This window comes from Centropristis striata, chromosome 17 (assembly GCF_030273125.1).
Source record: "Centropristis striata isolate RG_2023a ecotype Rhode Island chromosome 17, C.striata_1.0, whole genome shotgun sequence".
NCBI lineage: Eukaryota > Metazoa > Chordata > Actinopteri > Perciformes > Serranidae > Centropristis > Centropristis striata.
This window is the reverse complement of record NC_081533.1, coordinates 28,694,923-28,718,285: the sequence shown is the minus strand read 5'-3', so window position 1 is coordinate 28,718,285 and position 23,363 is coordinate 28,694,923. Positions and strand designations below refer to the sequence as shown.

Below are 23,363 nucleotides of genomic sequence, written 5' to 3'. Positions count from 1 at the left end.
GTTTTTCACAAACATTCAACTTTGACCTGTTGGTGGCGCTAGAGCTCTTGAGCTAGTGTTGCCTACACAGTATCACCACTTGAACCCAAGTAATGGGTGGTCTGCTGTTAAATTATTACAGTATTGGGGAATTATTACATTATCTGGTTAGCCTTCATTTCGCAAGTCCAGATAATGTAATAATTCCCCAATACTGTAATAATTTTACTTTATTACATTATTGGGAAATGCACTTTATTACATTATCGGGAAGTTATTACATGATCAGGTTTTATTACATTTTCAATGGACTCAAGTGTAGATTTTTATTACATTATCGGGGTTATTACATTATCGGTAATTTATTACATTATCAGGTTCTACGGGTCGCTTCTGCTAAATGACTAAATGCAAATGTTACAATGGTAAAAATGTGGTACTGTATGTAACCTTAATAAAAAGGACCCCTCTCAATTATTTATAATCTATGATCCTGATAACAGCCTCCCCTTTAAATGTCCCACCAGACCTGCAGACTTCTGCAGGTTCCACTCCTCCTTATTCTGAGTCTGGGGTCAAACACGGTAAAAGTGATGCTGCCAACATCTGCCATGAGCCCCGCCTCCAGGAGCGCAGCTACTCCCACATCCCCTCCCTCTGTCCGGCTTCACTCTGCCAGCTGAGTGGATGTGCACTCTGCCTGGGCAAAGGAAGGACAGACACCTAGGGTCCTCAGTCCACTGGATACTCCAGATGCTTGGTCCTCTGGACGCACAATTACGCGCGGCTGCAAGATAAAAACCAAGCTACAGCGAGCAGTCTCTATATCAGGATCGTTTTATTCTGATGCATTTGTGTTATATTTAAGATATTTCTGTATTTTAAGCGTCCATAAAGTGATGAGCAGTGCAGAGCTGGGAGTATGATCTCTGCGTAAACTTCTCTTCGCCTCTTTAAGTTTCATTTGTTCATCATCCTTCATTAGAAATGCAGATCCTCCTGTACACAGCTGTGTTCCTGTACCTCAGGGAGTCTGCCCGCGCAGAACCGATCAAAGACAAGTGTCCAACACGGTGCGATGTGAGTACCTGTCCCAGCCCCAGCTGCCCCAGCGGCTACGTGCCGGACCGCTGCAACTGCTGCCTGGTGTGCGCGCAGGGAGAGGGCGAGCCGTGCGGCCGCAAGGACGACCTGCCGTGCGGGGACGGACTGGACTGCAAACACCCGGCGGGCAAGCGGCTCTCCAAGGGCTTCTGTCGGTGCAAGTACGGCAACGAGGTGTGCGGCAGCGACGGGAAGACGTACGGAAACGTGTGCCAGCTGAAGGCCACCAGCAGGAAGGCTCTGCAGCAGGGACTGCCGAGCATCAGCCAGATCCAGAAGGGACCGTGTGAGAGCAGCACAGGTACGATTTATTCATTACCTGCTTCTTTAGGTAAACAAGACATAATAGTTGTATATACAATCAAAATAAATGGTAAACAAAACAAAAAGAGGATACAAACATTAAAACTCTAACTTTTAGATTCCTTGTTGTGTATTCATTTATTACAAATTTAAAAGAGAGGCACTTTTCACTAGATTAATAGATTATATTGTTAATCATATAAATCCTGAGTTAAGAAAATTTTAAACACTTGTTTTTAGTTTTTTAATTTTTACAATATACTGCAATATTTTTGTTTTTAAATAATTTTTTTGCAATTTTTTTTCCCACAATATTTTTATTTTATTTTCAGTTTATAACACTTTGACATACAGCTTTTACATTCATGTATCATCATTCAACTTCCACATTTTAAGATAGCTGCGTTTACATAGACAGAAAAATAAAAACAAACAAAACATAACACTTCGAACTGGTATGCTCCTCCTGTTAAAGAAAATGGTAATCTATATACAATTGAGTATCGTTTGTAATTGGTGTGAATTTAAATAAATAAATATATATATATATAGATATAGATATAGATATATTGTCAGATTCATATTGCTTTTATTATATATATATATATATATATATATATATATATATATATATATATATATATATATATATATATATATATATATATATATATATATATATATATATAATAAAAGCAATATGAATCTGACAAGATCGGAATCTGCATTGTCCACAAAGACTAGTTATCCACTTTTTCATCCGTTAAATCTAAGTCTTTAATGTAGTTGATGAAAGGCTCCATATGTCCTCAAATACATGCTGTTTAGCCTTTAATATGTAAGTTATTCTCTCTAAAGGAAGGCTTGCTAACATCTGTCCATTATCCATTGAGTAGTACTTGGTCTATAAATCTTTATCCACAATAATGCAACACATTTCTTAGCATAAAGCAAGCTGAGGTCTATAAATGTCCGTTCACTCCTACTATAGTTATGTTTCTCTGGGTATAAGGGTATCTATGTATTCTTCCAGTCATTGTTTACAGTCTGATTGGCAACTTAAACACCAACAAAAAGTAGTGATGTAGGTCAGGGCAATGTTCCTCTAAAATCTCTATGAACAGATATTATAATATGGATGGAGATATTTTAAAAAATCTCACCCCAGCCTACTCAAAGCGTGGTTAATAATATTCAGACTCTAAATCCATTAACAAAATCTTGTCCTGTTGCTACAGAGTCTGGCATCTGTTTATAGAGATTAGAGGTACGTTAGTGGTGCATCAAAAGATCAGAGCAACATTGTTTTACAAAGACTCCCCAAAGGAGAACAAACCATCACCTGTTGAACTTGAATATTACATTTCAACAGATCAAATATTTCATATTTTTACACATTTGAATAGCAGTTGAGTAAAGCCCAGCTGATGTGTCAGCTAAACTGAGCTTACCAAAGATTCATGTATATTAGAATGTATGTTAACTTTCGGTGTAGTCTCATTTATCCACGAGAGAGCACTGACACTTTTTTAAGACACAAATTTCAGGGATCATTATCAAAAACATTTAATCTTATATGTTAAAAAACCCAACAATATTTGCTAAATTGTCAAATTACCAGATTCATTGGTGCATTTCCACTTGTCATTTCAAGTGATCCTGATAAAATCCTGAAAAGATCAATGATATTCAGTATGTGGCTAAATGTTTTGTGTCTGTTGGCCGGGTCACAAATATGATTTCAATCCGTCTTTATTGGCGGCCCTACTCCCGTCCAGAAGGAGCTGGCAATGCACCTGGTTTGTGGCAACAACAACAAAAAACAGAAGAGCAATAACTTGTGCACTTAAGCAGTTTAGTTACAACAATATCAGTTGTTTTTTGAACCACTACTCCTCAGGCCATGAATTAACTTCAGTCTGCTGTTACTTGAAATGTGTTTCCCACAATCCCATGTTGACTCATCAGGAGAATGCGGTCTGGCCCCTTTACCCTCCACATCAATAAACCGCCCTGTCGCCACATTAATAAGAGCTGCAATAATAAGGCTTGGTCACCAGAGTAATGCTTCACTGCACCAATAAACACTGGTTGGAGGGCAGGTGCAGGATTAACAGCCTGTTAAAAGCAGACCAGAACCAGTTATTTGGCTCAAAGCAGACAGTGGGAATTAACCACACCTCCTGTAAAAAGTTGTTATTCCGTCCAGCAGACTGGCCGAGATCTTTCCTCAACCCAAACACAGAGTTCATGTGCAGGTCTCGCTCTGAAAGAATCGTTGTTTACAGAGTGGAGCTGCTTCATGAAAGGATGTGAGGAGATTGTATCTCAGCACTGTTGTGTGGTCGCACAGTTTCTCTGGGGGCTGCCTCCATGAACTGAGAGTTCACAAACGGATAGGAGACCAGTGCTGGTAGAGGATGAATGAATGAAGAACTTGAGAACTCTAGAGGGTTTGTCGTGCCAAAATTCAGTGGCCTGGGCCAGATGATGGCACTGGACCACTTGCCACACAAACATAATGTACCACTTCTTTCCAAAAAAACGTATTTTTGTACAGAAGACATAAACCTGCGTCAATCGTCCGAACCTGGTGCTTCTGCTCATCTTTCCAAAAAAGGACAATTCATACACCTAGAAAACAATTGTCATTTCTTTGTCCCCCTATTGGCCATTCCCCTTGCTGAACTTTCGACCCCTCCATTATTGCTGATAAGACCTGGACGTATCCCTGCATGTGTCTCTTTCAAAACCATCACCTAAACTTTCTTATTTGGCAGAGCTTTCAAGGGCACCTGCCTCATTAGTGTAGTCTCAAAGACTTTAATGATCTCCTAACTTTTTTTTTAAGCCCCACAGGTTCCATGGCCTGTTAAATATCTCATCTATGAAAGCATGATTTGTAGCAAAGTTTTGTACATTCATGGTTCTCAGTAGGGCTGTAATGAATAGTTTGGATCTAAGAATGATCATCGATTCGGCTGACCTTCTGTTTAAACTTGACATTTCTGCATTATTGCACATAAAGATTCACTAATATTATTGGTATTATACTATTTGTAGAATTAGATTCCAGTGGAAGCTGCATAGGATAGAGCGGTCGTCTGACAGTCAGTGGTTCGTTCCCTGAACCCGGCAAGACACTAAACCCCAAATTGTGCCATTGGTGTGTGTGTGAATATTAAACATCCCAGTGTTTAAATAGGCTTGTAATGTAAAAGCTCAAAACTTCAGGATTGCAGCTCCAGAGACCGACCTTCAGTAAGCAATTGAAGCAACTCAAATTCAAAAACACAAACCCAAATGATTCCAGACCACGCTGATGGTTCAACACGTTCTCCAACAGAAACTGCAGAAGAGGTCGTCTGTCAGTACCACAAATTACGGCACGAAGGAACATATTGCGGCTCACATTTCAGGGCACATATGTACGTATCGTGGCGCGGGGCGGCTCGTAGCTCACGCTACAACGGCGCGTTCTAAAAATAGCAAACACGTATAGCCCGCTGTTGTGAAAAAAGACTGCAGTTTCTGTGGAGTTATGTTGTAAAACCACTGACCTTAGGTTTAGGCCAAAAAATGTCTGGTTAGGCCTTATAAAAGACAGTTTCAACAGTAAATGTACGAAAATGCAGGAAATGAGGTAGTTACAAGGGTCACGTGACTGCCGCAAGTTACATAAAAAAAATGTCTTTCACGTAACCTAAGTTAAAAGTGGTTTGATTTTGTTTTCACACGGGGTGCGAACCCCACCCTCCTAGGTGAAAGTCCACCACTTGTTGGAACCATCCACCACCCCAACCTCTGACAGCCAAGCAAAGTTTAAAAAGGCGGATTCCCGCATTTAGTCAATCGCTATTACGTCAGCAAGATGACAGTGGCCACATTACAGCGGACGGTGAAATTCGTAAATATAGCTCGTTTTTTTGCTGCCTGTACACCCAACCTATATTAACGTTTTTGGCAGGAGAACAGGCTGGATGGTTCACTGTTTGTTTGGAACCAGCACTGCTGCACTGTGGCTTATTTTGGATTGCTACTGCTGCTAACTGAAGGCTCCTTACAACCGATTTTCTAGCGGTGACGGGTTACGTAGAGACGCTGTGGGAGCGCTAGGTAGCTTATTCTCGTCTCGTTTGCAGTCCAACGTGAGCGCCAAAGTGGAAAAGGGCAAGGAGGTACTGAGGGAAGCAATACAGTGCATGTAACTCAACAATGAAATAAGATTATACCTATTGTAGGGATATGACATCTTAAATATTACAACAGACTTTCCAACAACAGAAAACGATATGGCTTAACTCTGCGAACACAGTGTATATATTTTCATCACGATACAGTAAATGTTCTGTAAATTCAATTCAGAAATGGTTTAAAATATCCATATCGTACTTCATCACATTTGATAATTTTATTCTTTCATTTAGAACTTCCACACATAAACTACTTGAGTTAAAAACAAAAGGCTCGACTTGCTGTGTTTCCCATTACTCAGAGTGCTCTGATGAAGCTGAGTCACGTAACAGCTCAAACTGGAAAAGGATTTCGTTAACCTAATAGATGCCAGACCTTTCTGTTCCGCTGGCAGCTGTATCCCCTCTGTTTACTGCTGTTCAGGAACAAGACTGCATGTGATTGCAGCTCCGAAACAGTTTGACTTTAACTTTAAGTTTAGTTGCAGAAAACCTTCACTTTCCTCTGTGCCCCACTGCTTTCCAGGCACGTGAAGGAACCATCTGCAGCAGCCCAGCATCAGGTGTTAATTAGCAGCAGAGCACTGAAATGACCCTCTTCATGCTTTGTAAATACTCAGCTACAGTAAAGTAAAATTCACTGCCAATAAATATCATGATCTTGATGGTAACGTAGCTAGATTTATAACTCTGCTTTCTAGAAATTTAGACACACACCCGCACAGTGGCAGACTGAGCGGCAGGGGCGAAAAAAATAAAAAGAGCACCAACTGCATGCAGTGGGACAACATCAAACATAAAGATTTCTAGAATGAATCAGTTAGTTTAGCACGGCATCGTATATTCCTAGTTTTAAGGCTAACCTAGAGGGCACTTATGTTTTCTCCATTTAAGGGCACCCTGGGGTGCACTTTATCATGTTTTCCCCACTGGAAGGGTACTCTGGGGGGGCATTTTATCGCATTTTCTCCACTTGAAGGATGCCCTGGAGAGCACATCATCATATTTTCTTTACTTAAGGGAACAATGGATGGCACTTAATCACATTTTCTCAGTTAAAGGGCACCTTAGACAGCACTTCATCACAGTTTCTCTACTAGAAATGCACCCTGGAAAGCACATCATCATATTTCCTCCACTTGAAGGGCACAGAAGAATGCACTTCATCACATGTTTTCCATTTAAGGCCACTCCAGAGGGCACTTGAAGGACACCCTTGAGGGCAATTCCTCAGGTTTTCTCCATTTAAAGGCAGCCTGGGTTATACCTTATCATGTTTTCACCCTATAGGGTACTTCATCACATTTTATCCATTAAAGAGGACCTTGGAGGGCACTTTGTTACATTTTCTCTACTAGGAAGGCACCCTAGAGGGCACTTAATCATGTTTTCTCCATTGCAAGGGTACTTTGGGGGACACTTCATTGCATTTTCTCCACTTGAAGGACACCCCGGGGTGCACTTTATCACTTTTTCCTAACTGGAAGGGTACTCTGGAGGGCACTTTATCACTTTTTCTCTATTTACAGGCACCATAGAGGGCACAGCATTATATTTTTTTCCATTTATGTGAACGTTTAGAGGACACTTCCTCACTTTCTCTATTTAAAGGCACCCAAGGACACTTTATCATGTTATATCTACCATGGGGGCATCCAAGAGGGCACTTCTGCTTTTTGTTGCTATTTTTCACACATGGGGGCACAAAGACCCTGCCTCTCCCCTGAATCCAGTCCACACATACACACAGTCTTGTGGAACGATGCCAGCATCTGTTGTTTTACATTCCTTCTCTCATACATGTTTCTCATTTCCTCTGTCACATTGATATACAAGCTCCTGCCTGCAGGTCCCAGCAGTTTATTAGACTACTGTCTCCTTTCAAACCCAAACTAGGAGAAAAGTTACCAGCCATGAAACAATCATCCTTCTTTCACTACATGCTGTTCTACTCTCCTCGTCTGTCCCACATTCTCTCCATCCCTCTCTCACACTCCCACTGTGCAGCCTGAACTTTCCTGCTGTATACTAAACTTGTAAAAGTAGGACATGACCGCTTCTTGGAGGAAATGTTTCATGCAGACTGCAGCCAAACACATTACCGCAATGTTCCAAACAAAGGTAAACCATCAGCTTTTAGCCTCATCTCCTCCGGCCATTGAGTTCAGTTTATTTCTGTACACTGTGTAGATTTACTTGCAGAGAGTTTTTTGCCTTTACTGTTATAAGCTTTGTTTTTAACATTCTAGCTTTAATATACCAAATGTCATGGTAGTATTGTTCAGTTATTTTTCCTACATTGCATAAGAGTTTGACTCCACGCACTCAAATACACATCTGCTTTAGTATAACACATGCATAATGAGTTTTAAAATTAAAATCTCTTCTGTGACTATCATAAGCTAATGACGATACACTCAATATTTGACTATGATTTCCAATACATGGTTAACGATAAGATTTTCTCAAAATTTATTTTTTTAACAGAATAGGCTTGCAGACAATTTTTTGCAATGAAAGCATATTCAAAAAATAAAAATGTATTATCGTAATTCATTTTTTGTCCCAAATTAATTTGTCAGAGTTGCTGGTTTATTTTATATTGTGAATATACACTCATCCTAAATTTAATTAAGTTTGGACAGGAGCATGTTTACCACTGCGTTACATCACCCTTTCTTTTAACAATACATACAGGAACTGAGGACAATAATTGTTAAAGTTCTAAAAGTGAAATTAGGCGTGTTTCAACTGAGTACTTTCTGAGCAGCTAACCAACAGAGTCCGAATGTGACAACAGATCGACAATCGGTGTTGCCAACTTAGTGACTTGTCTCCTATATTTAGCGTCTATTCAGACCCCTCTAGGGACTCTTTTTCAAAAAAGCGACTAGCAACAAATCTAGCGACTTTTTCTGGTGTTATTGTAGACTCATTCCTACTCTTCTTAACGAGTAGCGCCATCCCAAAGCACTCACAAGCGGCCTAGTCCTCCCACAGCAGTCTCTCCAAGCTGCAGTCAGCAGAGCAGGAGCTGTTAACTGCTCAGCATCCAGTTTGCACCAGTCTGCAAATGATGTTGAAATGCATGCACGAAATCGCTCAGTAGTTTCTGAGCCGCTAACTGGTGAAGTTGAGTGGATCTTGGGCGGATCCTCTCTCCCAAGTCACACCCCTAGCGGCTCACTAGAGGGAAAAGCACCTAATGGAAATGTGCCTATTGTTTAATAGTTCTCAATTGTTCTCAATAGTTTGTCATTGTACAGTTTTAATTAATACATGTCAAAAAGGTAACCAAAGCTTTTCATTTTTATTTAAGTTTTACACAATGTCACAACTTTTTTTGGAATCAGGGTTGTACACTGGATTTTGTAAAGTGGGGTTGTATGAGGTACTCATCCATAGTCCAGCTATCCCTTTAAGAACAACACATATCCACAGTAAATGTCCTGCCTGTGTGGCCCGTAGCTGTCAGGATATGTTTTACTGGACAGGCAGACGGACATATGAACCATCTGTTTTGTGCTGATGAATCAAACAGATTGCTACTGTACTGACCGCTACAAACATCACCACAATCCTCACTAACGGGGTTACAATCATCTGAAACACACACACACACACACACACATATTCCAATTGGAGATATCAACTGAGGAAACAGGAAGTCCCTGCAGCCCAGAGTTGTGGCAGACTCTATTTACATTTCCCTTTGATCACAAACCCTTTATTTTGTCTGGGTTAAAAGGGTATGTGGCTGGCGTACACACACACACACACACACACACAATATGTCACTGGAGCATTACGGGCGTGGTAAACTATAATATATGGGTGACTGACCTGCAAGTCCCAACTCCCAAATCGGTTGTGGTGAATGCCCATTTAGATTAGTAGTAAAGTATTTAATAAAGTTGTCCTCGACTACCTAGGCAACTTGTTTTTTTTAACAAAGTATTTTTCCCTTAAAAAGTAGCGGGTCATGAAGCTTTCACATGTGCTGTTTTAAACACTCCCCATCTGGTCAGTGTGTCTCTCTGGGGAACCCTCATACACAGAGAAAGTCATTTATATGAGCTTTCTACCAGCAGCAGCAGCAGTTTCCTCACTTTTTGTGGAAGTGTACATTACCTCTTTAATAGAAAAACCTTTTGACTGTTGGCAGGTCCTCACTTATGCCATTGCAGTTTACTGTACAGCCGCACTAACAAAAACATCTTACCAGTGGATAAATAATTATGTGTAAATGAAAATAGGTTAGGGTTTAAATTCATTCCAGTTTCTGGCTCCTATTCATATAAATGAAAAGCCTTAGGGCTTTAAGGTCTGAATCAAGGTCCAAACCAAAGTTTGCATCTGTCCAGACTCATTTGCAGCCATGACAGTAGACACTCCAACCATGTACATCCTCCCCATTTCTTGAACGTTGGCATTCTGTCATCAAATCAACCACCACACAGCCTGCAATGACGATGTATTTTCCAATGATGTCCTTGTCAGGGACGCATCAGGATGCATCTGCGTTTATACTACAGAATATGTGACCAACTGCATCCTACACCTGATCACAATGCATCTTGGACCTTGTTTACACTTGTCTTTACACTGCAAAAAAGGGGTGTCTAATAACAAGGTAAAAACACTAAATCTGAGGGAAATTATCTTGCTGCACGGACAGATAATTTCACTTGACAATATTTCTTGAATTGAGATCTAGAAATAAGCATGTTGAACACTTAAAATAAGAAATGAACTCTTAAAACAGGATAAATTATCTAACACTTCTAAATCTTAGTTTTTTTAATCATTTGCAGTATAGTGCTGATCATTTGTAATCCCATCGCCCAAAATGCATTTTAATACCAAATGTAAATTGTGTCTTCCTCTCCCTTGGATACTGATACGGACTGAGACCACCTCTTTCGTAAAACCATGTTTTGACAAGTTACCAGTTCAAACCGCTAACCCACTTTATCAGTTTATAATCAAATCAGATCTGAGCTTCCTTAGGTTTTTATTTTTTTGTTGTAATAGCTTTGCTATTTCACTGTAAAAAAAATTCTTGTCTCAGATTCCTAATTTAATCCATTTTATCCATTCCACAATTTATTCATTACTTAATTACTTAATTAGGTTTCTCCTTTTTTATTCTTTTTTTAAAAAAATATTTGAATGGTGATTGAATCATTTTTAAGGCTATGTTATAGGAGACTATGTTAAGACTTGAACCCACTGGCATCAGCCTTTGGTGGGATTCTGCCTGTCATTTGAGAATCTCTTTTCAGTCTAAAATCAGAAACCACAATTTCCTCAAAGGCAGACTTGGCTCAGCAGCGTACATTGCAGCTGTAGAGACGTTAGAAAAGTAAAGAAGGTTCTGACATGATCCTGGCAAAGTAAACTTGGTTTTCCTTCAATGCTTCCAGATTTGTGCCGTTAAGGGTGGGTTGTTAATATTTGGGTCATGGAACAGGGGGGGTTGCAATGTCCTGACACAGATTTACTCTTCTGACTGTGTCACTGCATATTTCATGGATTAAATCAGATAAAAGGACTTAAGATAAGATATAAGAGGCCCTTGTGGGAAGAAACTGAGATAACGTTGTGTAAACCGAGTTTATTGGTCCAAATCTGTTCACTATTATATTACTGTTCACACAAAAGAAACCTCCTTTTATCAAACTGTTAATTTAAAATCAATCCAACACTATTTACACTCCTAAGTGCCATTATAACATACTGATAGATGCACATTGGAGCAAGTCCTCATTTCACTTTTATTAGAGCTGGGCGATATGACCAGAATCTGCTTTTATTGACATTGTGATAGAAACCATATAGAAACAATATATGATAGACATTTTACAGCATTTTGATGGTATTAAGTCATATTGCCCACCCCAAGATTTTAGGATTCCATTTTGACTTGTTTATGTATGATTTAAGTTGCATCACAAAAGTTGCCATGCCTGTTTTAGATCTAAGAAAGTCCTCTTTGTCTGAATAACTTATGTCAGTATTTGTTTAATTTAACTATTCCTAAATCCAAGTATTGACTGATTATTAAAATACATAATTCTTCTTGCCAGTATAGGTCCTTCAAATGTTGCCAGTCCTCGTTACAAGTTCAACTTCATAGCTGATGTGGTGGAGAAAATCGCCCCAGCTGTGGTCCACATCGAACTCTTCCTCAGGTACTGACCTGTGTGTGTGTTTGTAGGTGTTATAATATCGTGTTTGTGTGTTTGGGACATGTGACTTCATGGGAATCCAAGAAACAAGGGGGACAAAGGGGTTCCATAAGGTTGATATAATAATATTATATAGTATGGTCTGAGATAACCATTTAGCTAGTGAAGTGACAATGAAGCTTCATGAACCATTTGCTTTATTTTTCAACCCCACTAGATGGTGGTCTTGGCTTAAAAAAGGCTCTAGCAATGGTAATTGATTGTGTTTCCAGCCCTTTGTTGAACAAAGAGCGTCATCTAGTGGGCTCAGAAAATAAAGAAAATGGTTCATGAAGCTTCGTTGTCACTTCACTACATTTAGCCATTACTTTAAGCTTGCTATTTCAAACATTTATCCATTAAACCGGTTATTGGAACTGTTTAGTCAGTACTTTTAGGCAACTATTTCAACCATCCATTAACATTAACGTTTATCCAATGAGACTACTTTAAGCTAATCTATTTAACTGTTTCGTCATTACTTTGAGCTAACCTTAGCTTGTATATCTCTCTAAGCCAGTCGAGCTATATTTACTGATGTTTGTAATCACAACCCAGGCACCCTCTCTTCGGTCGGAACATCCCTCTGTCGAGTGGGTCAGGGTTCGTGATGTCAGATAACGGACTAATTGTCACCAACGCCCATGTGGTCTCCAGCACCACACCAGTGTCCGGTCAACAGCACCTCAAGGTACTGAAATACCATTTCTTCACAACAATCATTTATGCTTCTTTTTAAATACTCATAGAGCTGTTAGTATGTGCATTTTTTTCAACTTTAAACTGAGTCAGGTTAGCCATTTCCCTGTTCCCAGTCATTATGCTAAGCTATGCTAACCACGTGCCATTAGCATGGAGAAATTGTACAACTGTACCTGATACAAAGCTAACTTTGATCAAACCTCATCCTTTGCTTTGAATTAGCTTGAATTTTCTTGAAATCTCATACTTCCTTTCTTTCCTGAAGGTCCAGATGCATAATGGGGATGTATATGAAGCCAGTATCAAGGACATTGACAAAAAGTCAGACATTGCTACCATCAAAATAAATTCACAGGTCAGTGTACGGCTTTATTACTCTTACTTATTGCTTGTTGAGAAAGTCATAATTGTTTGAGCCAGACCATTGTAGTCATATGAGTATCGACAAGCCAGCCATAGAAAACCAAAAGTGCGTCAGAGTAAATGTTCCTTGGTTTCCCCTCTATTTGTTGCTTTATACTATAACCTACATAAAAGATGACTCTTTGCTTTTTGGCTCCAGCATGGGTGAAATAGTTTTCCATCACTTCATTCAAATAAAATGCAAAATTCACAACAGAAGGTAAACAGACAGTACTGGAGCACCACATTGTCCAAATTTCTGTTTCATGTTTCCTGAAACCAGATGTGCATTAGATCAACATCTGTTATACAACTGAAGTGAAGATGGGAAAACCATGGTCAGGCAATGTCAGGCCAGAGTGATGTTTTTTACATTAACACTGTAGATTGCAGCAGATTGACACATATGATTGGTGAGGTACTGCAGACATGACACCTCATCTCAGCCTTCAAGATTGACACAAAAAACTGTCATGTTCCTTTGGTTTCTAATGCAGTGGTTGCAGCTCTTTGAGAAGCATTAGGGGAAGGTACTAGAAATATTATTGTTTAGGTAATCCCAGACACATCCAGATATGTACAAAAAAAGAGACACATTCTGTGATATGTTTTGATTTTACACCCGTCAAAGTCAACGGCAGACAGACAGAGACTATTTCCAGTTCAGTTAGATGTTCTTGATGTCTTGTGTTTGTTGCCATGATGTACTGGTCTTTCCAGACCAAAAAAGGCTATAGCAGTTAACCCTCTGTTGTCAAGTTCAGCCCAGTTCAGGCGGCGGTCAGCTGCACAGGGGATGTCCAAAAAAAACAACAATCTGCGATGGAAAAGTTGAAACAGACCCAACTTGAAAATTAAAGGGATAAAATTAATAACACAAAGTCACATAAATGGATAATTTAAGTCAAACTCCTACATCCCCACACAACACTGCAGCTAATTGGCGCACCGCCAGATCTGGTCTGAGCACAGTGTGTTGACCACTAGTGATGCTGTTGAGCAGTATTTTGATGACTTTTCCCACATTTTTTCTGCAGAGGGTGGGAGGCGGTGTTGGTGGCATTGGAGGCATCAAAAGTGACAGACCCCTAAACACAGGCAAATGTGTTTTTAAGATAGGAAACTAATTCAAAATGTCTTAAATACCAACTTTAGATGTGATCAAAACAGTCTCTGTTTACAATGAGGACTGCACAGTTTACTGTAACTTTAATCCACCCGCCTCATGGCCTCCATTAGCACAGTAAAACTCCAGCAGGGTAAAGAGCATTTCTTGGCCTTTGATCAAGGTCAGCACACTAAATGTGTGTGTTAATAGTGTGTGTCATGTCTCCAGGTTCACAGTGGTGTTATACTGTAGGGTGGGGTAATGGACCACAGTCAGAATCCAAACCTCCCCTGAGGTAATAGCAAATACTTCCAGCTCGAGTGTACAGCACATCCACAGCTCATACCACCTCAGGGAATAATGGGGGATTTTCTTAATGTGCTGGTCTTGCGTCAATTCCCAACTCAGGTTTAGTTGTTTGCTGATTTACTGGGTTCTTACTGGCCACAGTTGAAAAATGTAATTAACAGTTCATATGTGCATTAGATGCCTTGTTTATCAACTATATTTTTGAAAATTAAATCTTTGTTTGCTTTCTTAACACCAAAACCAAGATATGTGTCCTGCACAATCGACGTAGTCAAGACCAACATAATTGAGTCCAAGTCAAATCCAAAACCACGTCAAGTTGGATCCAATTCAAACAGACTCCAAAGGCAGTCCAGACTAAGTCGAAACATACTCCAGAGCAAATTGAGTCCTGTTAGACTACACAAGGCAATAGTGTCTTTCCAATGCTAATATAGGTATTGAGGTCTCATGGTTAAAAGAAATAATCTATCTACAAACACGACCTGCCATAACATCAGACTAACCTAACGCCTCATGTTGGTAGGGTCAGTCAATTAGGCACAATTGATCCCAAATCAGCTGCCAGGATCAACTGGACCAGTTCTCAGTAGCAGAGCTCAAGACCAGGAGAATTCAGAGTCCAACAAAGCATGTAATCAGGACAAGTTCCAGTCTTTCAAAAAGTTGAGAAATGAGACAGCCAACTCAGGTCGGACAGCCCTACTCAATGGTGATTGACCTGATGATGATTGAGCCTCTTAGGAAAATGGGGTTGATGCATGAATGGAGTTGGAGCTAAGAGACGACCTCTATGACCAGATTCTTTCAGAAGTAACCAGTTTCTGATGGATATTTGATTGCAAAAAAAGGGTAACACTTTATAATAACAGCTAAGTAATGTTTATAGATGGTTTATAGACCAATTATTAACCATTTACAAAGTGCTATACATATTTAATCTTTAAATGTTTTCAACCAATTTCTTAAAGGTATATGAATCATTTCAAAATCATTAGCATACTTAATATGGTGTTAAAATGTTACAATCAGTGCAACTAAAACTATTAAACTTAATACACTAATTTTAATTTAATTGTTTAATGGTAAAGTAACTATAAATTTACATTAATATACCATCTATTTGCCATTTATGAATGATTTAGTTAGTTAAAGATTAATACATTATGTATTTACCATTCTAAATGGCCTATATACGCTTTATAAATGATGATTAAACATTAATAAACTGTTTACAATAACAATCATTTATAAATGGTAAAGTGTTACCAAAATAGAGTTTTTACAAACTAATATGAACCTAAATTGTCATCAGATGATGGGCTCAGAGATTTCATTTCGACCAATGCGTTTTGCCTCATTTGCTGTCTACTCTGACCATTTACTCACATGCAACCAAAGCCAACTCAAACAATATTAATCAATGCTACTAGGACTACAGACTACAAATGGAAACCACAACGCTTACCAAAGCCATATCCCTTTGCCTACAAATTCTGCATCCATACGCAGGTTTCTGTTTATAGATATGGCACCATACAGCCCACATACGGCTAATTTAAGGCTATAAGAATACTTTGGTTAAGGTTACTAAAAGATTTGAAGGTTGAATATGGAAAAAGTAAAGCCTTCTCCCAGAAAGCCAGGGGTGCAGTCATGAGCTGGGAGAGTGTTTTTTTCCTACTCTTGGTATCACTCATGGTTTTGTGACTATGGAAAGCCTTGGATACCAACAGTTGAAGTTCAAGATGGGCTTGCTGAGGAGCTGGAACTATTCCTAACCTCTAAATGATGCCAAACGGATGTGTGCTGCAATCCATTATTTGATGGCCCAGTTTGGGTGGCACCCTTCCGCTCAAACTAGGGGAAAAAAGAGCCACATTAAGCGGGGAAAAGAAGCAGGGGATGTCCAGCATGTCATGAAAGGTGAAACCATTTAAACCCCAAACGCCAAGTCCAGAAAAGTTTTCAGACAAAGCAAATTGTTTCTGTGTCTGGCACATGGGACAGTGCAAAAAAAGGAAAAAGTTTAGCTTGAATTTCTTTATGCTAGATAAGAAATTTAGACTGACCACACTAATTAGGAAGGATAGGAATGTGTCCAATGTTTGGTAAGGTTTAGGCCACAAAGTGTCGAGGTTTAGCAATGATTTGGTTAAATGAATAGTTGTTTTTTCAAGTGGCAAACAGCCACATTCCATTGAATGGAAATATTCCAGATCCCTTTTGCCTCATTTTATAAATATTACCCATGAATTCAGCTGGAGAGCCTGATTCGGTATCTTTGGAAACTTGGGGATTTTCTCAACAAATTAATTATATTGCTTTGGGTTTAAACAATCTTTGGCCACACAGGATTTGTTTTAGGGATGAAGACACCAATGGGTGGGTCATTGGATAGTCAGTGGAAAAATATCTGCTTTCAAAACCCAATATCAGTTTAACCTCGCTCGACATCTCTGCATCAGAACTGAGAGTTGAGTCAGGGAAAAGCAGGGAGGAGTGAGAGAAAGAGCAACACAATCCAAAGTACTCCACCTTAAAGAAATGCTTTCTGCTCATTCCTTCTCTTCCTCCGTCACACCATCTGTCTGCTGACCATGTGTTTCTACTCAGCTCCGTTCTTTTCCTCCCTTTCCTCTCACCTCCTCCACCCATCTTTTCATCATATCCCCTCCCTTTTTCTTTGTGGCTCTTTACAACTTACCTTTTGTAAGAATCGCACCGTTTAAAGCTGCCTATTGATATTTTAGGTAATTTACACTTTTTTAAATGTACTTTTATTGACTTTACTTTGTATGTTTTACAGCTGATATCATCATCGGGCTTTGATTCATGGTTTTCCACAAGTTGATTGTTGGTTGTGTGAGGTTTTGATACCCTCTATTTGCCATACTTTCACACTGGGTTCTTTGAACTGTGTGTGTCACACACTGAAGTCATCAACACTGCAGTTATATTTAAAGCACTGGATTATTTTTTTCCCTGAGTGTGCAAAGTTTAAATGTATAAGGTCATTTTGGGTGTATGGTTGATTCATGAGCAGAGGTGCAGCGGTTCCACAGCTGTGGAAGAGGTTGGTTCAGGAAAGAATGCAGTGCAGATTAACAGAAGGTTCAACTTTTCACAAGCAGGATAAATTCTAGTACGTTTTCTTTGAATAAAGGCATTCATACAGCATACAGGTTAGCATACATATTTTACTGTTCACTGTTGTTGTAGAGAGGTGCTCTACAACCATATGGAGGTGAACATTAAAAGTTATTACCTTAATAAACTGTTTTGACTATTTCTGACATTGCAGTGCAACCTCTGGTTTTAACCTATAGTTCAACAAAAATGCATGCCTGCAGCACCTGTGGCAGTTGTCTATATGTCCCATTCTTGTGAGCATGATATACGTATCAGGGATGCCTTGAAAGAGTTTCTTCATCCACCACAAAAATCCACTTGGACTCTGCGAGGTCTATCCTAAGATAGGATGCTAAAAATGCTTAGTAGCTAGCACTAGTGTTAGCTCAAGGGTGTCAAACTGATCCATGAAAGGGCCATGTCGCTGCAGGTTTTTGTTTCAACCAAGCAGGAGCACATCTGGAAGAACAAAAAGATCCATGGGGGGTCGCGAAGCCCTCCTGATTTTAAGGGATGTAATAAATCTAATGTGTTAAATATAGATGAGTCAGCATGTAATTCATTACTGGGACAAAAACAACTAAATAAGGGATACATTAAACATTTATTCATTTATTTAAATAGAAAAATCACTATAGAAAAGTTTGAAAATAAAGGCTATATCGCAAGAATAAGGACATGTGTAACATCCCTCCTGCAGTATACACAGGTAACCTCACCTAGCGGCAACCTCACCTAACAACAGAGCTAATGGAAAAATGGCGAAGCGTCAGGGAGACGAAAATGCTGAATATCTCAAAAAGAAAAAGAGAGGGTACCATGAAAGTTACATTGAGTTCGGCTTCATAGAAGCAATGGACAATGGGGGAGTCGCCAAAATTTACAATGGTAAAAATGTGGGTCCCTCAAGAAAAAGGTTGGGAACCACTGGTTATATGAATGTAAACTGCAATTTGGTGGGTTGGGGAAGGCATACACCCATGAGGCAGTAATTGTAGTTTTTAGGTTTCAATCCCAAGTTAAATTGAATGTTGTGTTCATATGGTCTTTAAATAACATGTACCCAAAAGGAAGAAATTTATTCGGTATGTTTTTTTGCCCACATGATCTTCCAATGTGATAACAAGCAGTTTCACAGTTTCCTTCCACAGTCCAAAGCATGTAGGTGTGAATGTGAATTATTGTGCTTCCTTGCTTGTAAATGGTTCCCCAAGTCTCCTTCATTCCTACTAGACCGCAATCTTACCTTTTGTCTGTTCCTTTTCTCCTGCAGGTGAAACTGCCTGTACTGTTCCTAGGCCACAGTGCAGACCTTAGGCCTGGGGAGTTTGTGGTTGCAATCGGCAGCCCCTTCGCCCTCCAGAACACTGTCACCACTGGCATCGTGAGCACCGCCCAGAGAGATGGCAAGGAGCTGGGCCTCAGGGACTCTGACATGGACTACGTCCAGACAGATGCTATTATCAATGTGAGAACAAATCAAGAAAAAACATGAGACAAATGTATGGCTAAGCAGTGCACTAGGTTATGAAAATCATATTGTAAATAGGGTTGAGTACTGAAATCTGTACTTATAAGGGTACTGACTGAATTACGTCCGTTCTACCGAGTACCAATTGACGTTAAATAAATCGGTACCTGAGAGCACTTCCCCTGTCCATATGTGTGCTTGTAGAGCGGAGAGTAGGTTAGCTATTGAATCACTGACTTGAACATGATGCTGGAGAATCGCAATTCCGTTCCTTCTCTAAAGTCTGGTTACACTTCTTAAAACTCTGCACAGAGAACACTAGCTGCAATACAGTATAATGCATATAATTGCATGTACACCTCTTTCGAGACACACGGCAGTCTTCTGATGAAGCACACTATACCCTGGTGACTGACTGACAGGCAGAATGAAATAATAATTTTGTCATCTGAGAGAGAGAAGTACCGAAAGAATGTACAGTTGGTACCCAACCCTAATTGAAAGGTGTTTATGCTGTTTTGTACACCACAATATGTTTTTTGTGTGTGTGTTCTCCTTCACAGTACGGGAATTCAGGAGGACCTCTTGTTAATTTGGTAAGCCTTAAGTTTCATACCTCAAAGCTTGACTGCTGTTAAATATCTTGGCTGGTAAACTTTGCTCAGAAAAATGCAATTATGCAATTTATATTCAACCTAGCAACATTATCTACTGTCTTTTTTGACGTGATCCTGCTTCTCCTTTTGTATTTAAGGATGGCGAAGTGATTGGCATCAACACCCTAAAGGTTGCAGCAGGAATCTCCTTTGCTATTCCCTCCGACAGGATAACTCGCTTCCTCAACGATTCACTCGACAGGCACAGCAAAGGTGAGCCTGACAGTGATGTCACTGGGCTAGGATGGAATATTTGCTAGTATCCTGTTGAATATACAGAAACTAACTGGAGTCTCTTTCAGATGTGAGGTCAATAAAGAAGCGTTTCATCGGAATCAGGATGCTGACAATTACGCCAGCGTAAGTCTGGACTAATGATTTTAATCGTGTTAATGTAAAATACAGCAAAAAGAGAAGAATAAGAATTCAATTGGTCAATTTCATAATAATTTTCAATTTTGTCGGAAAACTCAACTGCTGCTTTCTTTCAGAGTTACTGGACATAAGTGTGACGTTACATTACAGTAATATTTAAATCCAAAGCTTTTAAATAAGCAATGGTGTCCCACAAGGATCTATTTGGGATCCATTCACATTTTTCCTTATTGGAAATACCAATATTTACACATTTATAATGTCCCTTCCCTGCGTAATTTGTCCGATAAAAAAGCATATTTCGATGTGATGACACAATTATTCATTGCATTGGCTCTCTCAACGCTTGAACTTTCTTTTAACAGTGTATAAAGATTTATGCTAATCCCTCTGCATGAATCCCTCTGCAGTTCACAGTTATCATGAATTGCAAAATTAGCTAATTTTCTTTTCATTATGTTTTAGATCCTGATATGTGTTTTATGGTTCCAGACAGAATACCTATTGGCTTGTTTGAGGGTGTAATTAAGGTTGCTCCTAGGATTTAGTCTTTCATAATGAATGTATTAGCACTGTATTATTCCTTCTCCCTAGTGACAAATTTTGTACAGTTGGATATCAGTATTGTTAAGATCAGACATTTTATGGGACAAACATAAGAAACACATTAATAATTGTCATGTTTGTAGCATATTTATGCTACCTGTCTTTTATTGTTTGCATTTTACTTTTTGCCCCCAATGTTAGTCGGGACACTCTTGAAAAAGAGGCTATGCTTGAAAAAGAGAGATGTTTTTGGGTAACATTAAGGTTAAATAACAATTAACAGCATGTATTAGTATTTATACATCTCTTGGTTCCTGAATTAAATTAATTCAAATTCACAAAGATATTCCTTTGACTGTTTATTTGTTGGTTCCAGGTTAACGGAAGAGCTAAAACAGCAGAACCCGGACTTCCCTGATGTTGCCAGTGGGATTTATGTCCATGAGGTTGTTCCTCACTCACCTGCTCAGAAGTAGGTTTAATTAATTTATTCATTCTTCAAACAGAAGCAGTAAACAGTTTGGTACTTATTCCTGAAGTAAAATTAATTCTCTATAACAAGCTCTCTTCATCCTTCTTTTTGTCTCCAGAGGTGGCATTAAAGATGGCGACATTATTGTGAAACTGAATGGGAAACCGCTAATGACCACAGCTGACCTGCAGGGGGCGCTGCAGGAGGAGACGGCCCTGCTGCTGGAGGTCAGGAGGGACAATGATGACCTGTTGTTTAACATCGAACCTGACGTTATCATGCAGTAGATATCAGAAACACTGCTCCAATGCAGAGTTAAACCAACATCTGAGGCCCTATTTTTGTGAAAGATCACATTGGATGGTGGAAGCTCTGGACTAGTGGAATTTTGTCAAGCGCACACATCTTCTGATCAACTGGCTGTTAACTGTACCGAAGGAAAAGGAGCCCATGGGTGACATGGTGCAATGCAGTTTTGGTATCAAGGATTAACAGCTGTTCCTTCCACCTGGTCTGAGCATACAATGTTGGAACAGGTACACACCTATAAACCCTACATGAGCCCAAACCCCTTTCATGTATTGTTGTTTTTTTTTTACATTTCTCAACAGTAAACAAATTTGCTGTACAAGTGCCCTTAAAAATGTGATGTTAAATTCAGCCAATGATGGCTGTTAGACTGCATGTTATGGTGCACATCACAAAAAGATAAAAGCACAGTTGATGAATTTACAGTCAAATTGATACATTTTTAGTAAAAAGAAGGTGGTGATGCAAAAGTTGACAAAAGTCCCATGACCCCATTGTATCCATGCAAGGGTCCAATGCTCCAGGACAGAATCCACATTGCTTTTTCTTAGAACTGGTTTTCGCTGCACACCAAAATCCCTCACTCGCCACCCATTTTGCAGTTCACCTGACCTTCATCTGAGATAGAGATGCCACAAAGGCTCATGGCCTGCTTCTTAAACCCTCAGCCATGGCGGCACCCTACACTTGACCCTAATGTCCTTGGCGAGGACCAATGGTCCCCCTTACCCAAATCCAATTGAAGTAGCTTGCTTCTGAATTTGCCACCCCAAATGGATTTCTTGTGAAGAGGGAGCTGAGCCAGAACAAGCAAAGGTCTTGATTTACATCCAAACCCTTAATCATTGGCCATAAACTTTGGATGATAACTCTAACCCTAATTTGCGAGGTGTTAAGGTTAGGGTTAGGAGACCAGAAGAAGCTCAGAGTAGAACCGCTACTTATCATATTGAAAGGCGTACTTGAGGTGGTTTAGGCATCTGATTAAGCTCTCTCCAGGATTCCTCTCTTTTGAGGTTTACTAGCCACTTTCTAATTGAGAGGAGACCCAGGTGCAGACCAATAATCCACTGGAGGGATTATACTGTATACTCCATCTGGACTGGGTACACATTAGCCTCCCCAAGGAGAACAGGGAGCCGAATGGATGATGACAGTGTTTATCAAATAAAAATGGAGTGCACTTTATAGAGGCATTCCCCTTCATCAACTATGCTTTTATCACTTATCATTTGAGTTCCCTCTACAGGTGATTCTCAACAGCATCATGAAAATAGGGTTTATATTGGGCCTTATTATATATATTATATTTGGCCTTAAATCATCCATCAGTGTGGTCCACTGCAGATACAATGGACAATCCTTTTTGACCAACTCAATTAGTGAGTGCTATGTTTCTTTTTTTTTTAAATAATTTGTACAGAATGTCAGTTGTATGATCAAAGGAGCCATTAGTGTTGCAGGAATATTTTGCATATCAGTTTGTAAAACCTGCAATGAAATGAACTTGTATGTGGTTTGATAAAGGATTGATTAAAGGACAATGAATATAGGCCAGGCAGCTTTTTTTCAAAATTGCTGAAATTCTTTTTAAATGCTTTATTGAAAATGGTGAGGACTTGCAAGTAGCCGATCACACTATCAACTGACACGGCAGATTTCAAGAAATACCTAAATAAGAGGAAAGCTTTCTTGTTGTTGGTTTTCAATGGTCAATCATGTTGGAAGCTAAGACAACTCACACTAGTTAATCCGGATATCACGGAGCCTACCTTAGTTGACAACGGCCGGGTAGTTAGAGTACTAGTATGCTTCCAACAACAGTACTAGCCAGATGCTCAAACAGTGCCTGACCCCTTCTTCCTTTCCCCCAACACCTTTGGAATTTCTGAATAGGGCCAATTTTCGTCACTTCAATGATTCATTTATTTGTAGTAGCCTGCTATTGTATCTCCCTGCTGGTGGGACAATTGGTTTGGAGGAGAGCAGAGGGCAGTTTCAGAGAGAGATCATCAGTAAACAGCTGAAACAACTCAAATTTAGCCAGGGAAAACCCTAGCGCACAGTGGGCC

General features: G+C 39.6%; 1 protein-coding gene across 1 annotated transcript; it reads left to right on the top strand.

The window, feature by feature from the left end:
• Window positions 1-810: 810 nt before the first annotated feature.
• On the top strand, window positions 811-22,431 carry htra3b (HtrA serine peptidase 3b). The gene is made up of 10 exons (XM_059354581.1): window positions 811-1,384; window positions 11,674-11,773; window positions 12,368-12,500; window positions 12,777-12,866; window positions 18,736-18,930; window positions 19,497-19,529; window positions 19,688-19,802; window positions 19,892-19,949; window positions 20,887-20,982; window positions 21,101-22,431. Exons 1-10 carry the CDS (start codon window positions 967-969, stop codon window positions 21,267-21,269), a joined length of 1,407 nt encoding a protein of 468 aa, XP_059210564.1. The 5' UTR covers window positions 811-966; the 3' UTR covers window positions 21,270-22,431.
• The last annotated feature ends 932 nt before the right edge of the window (window positions 22,432-23,363 follow it).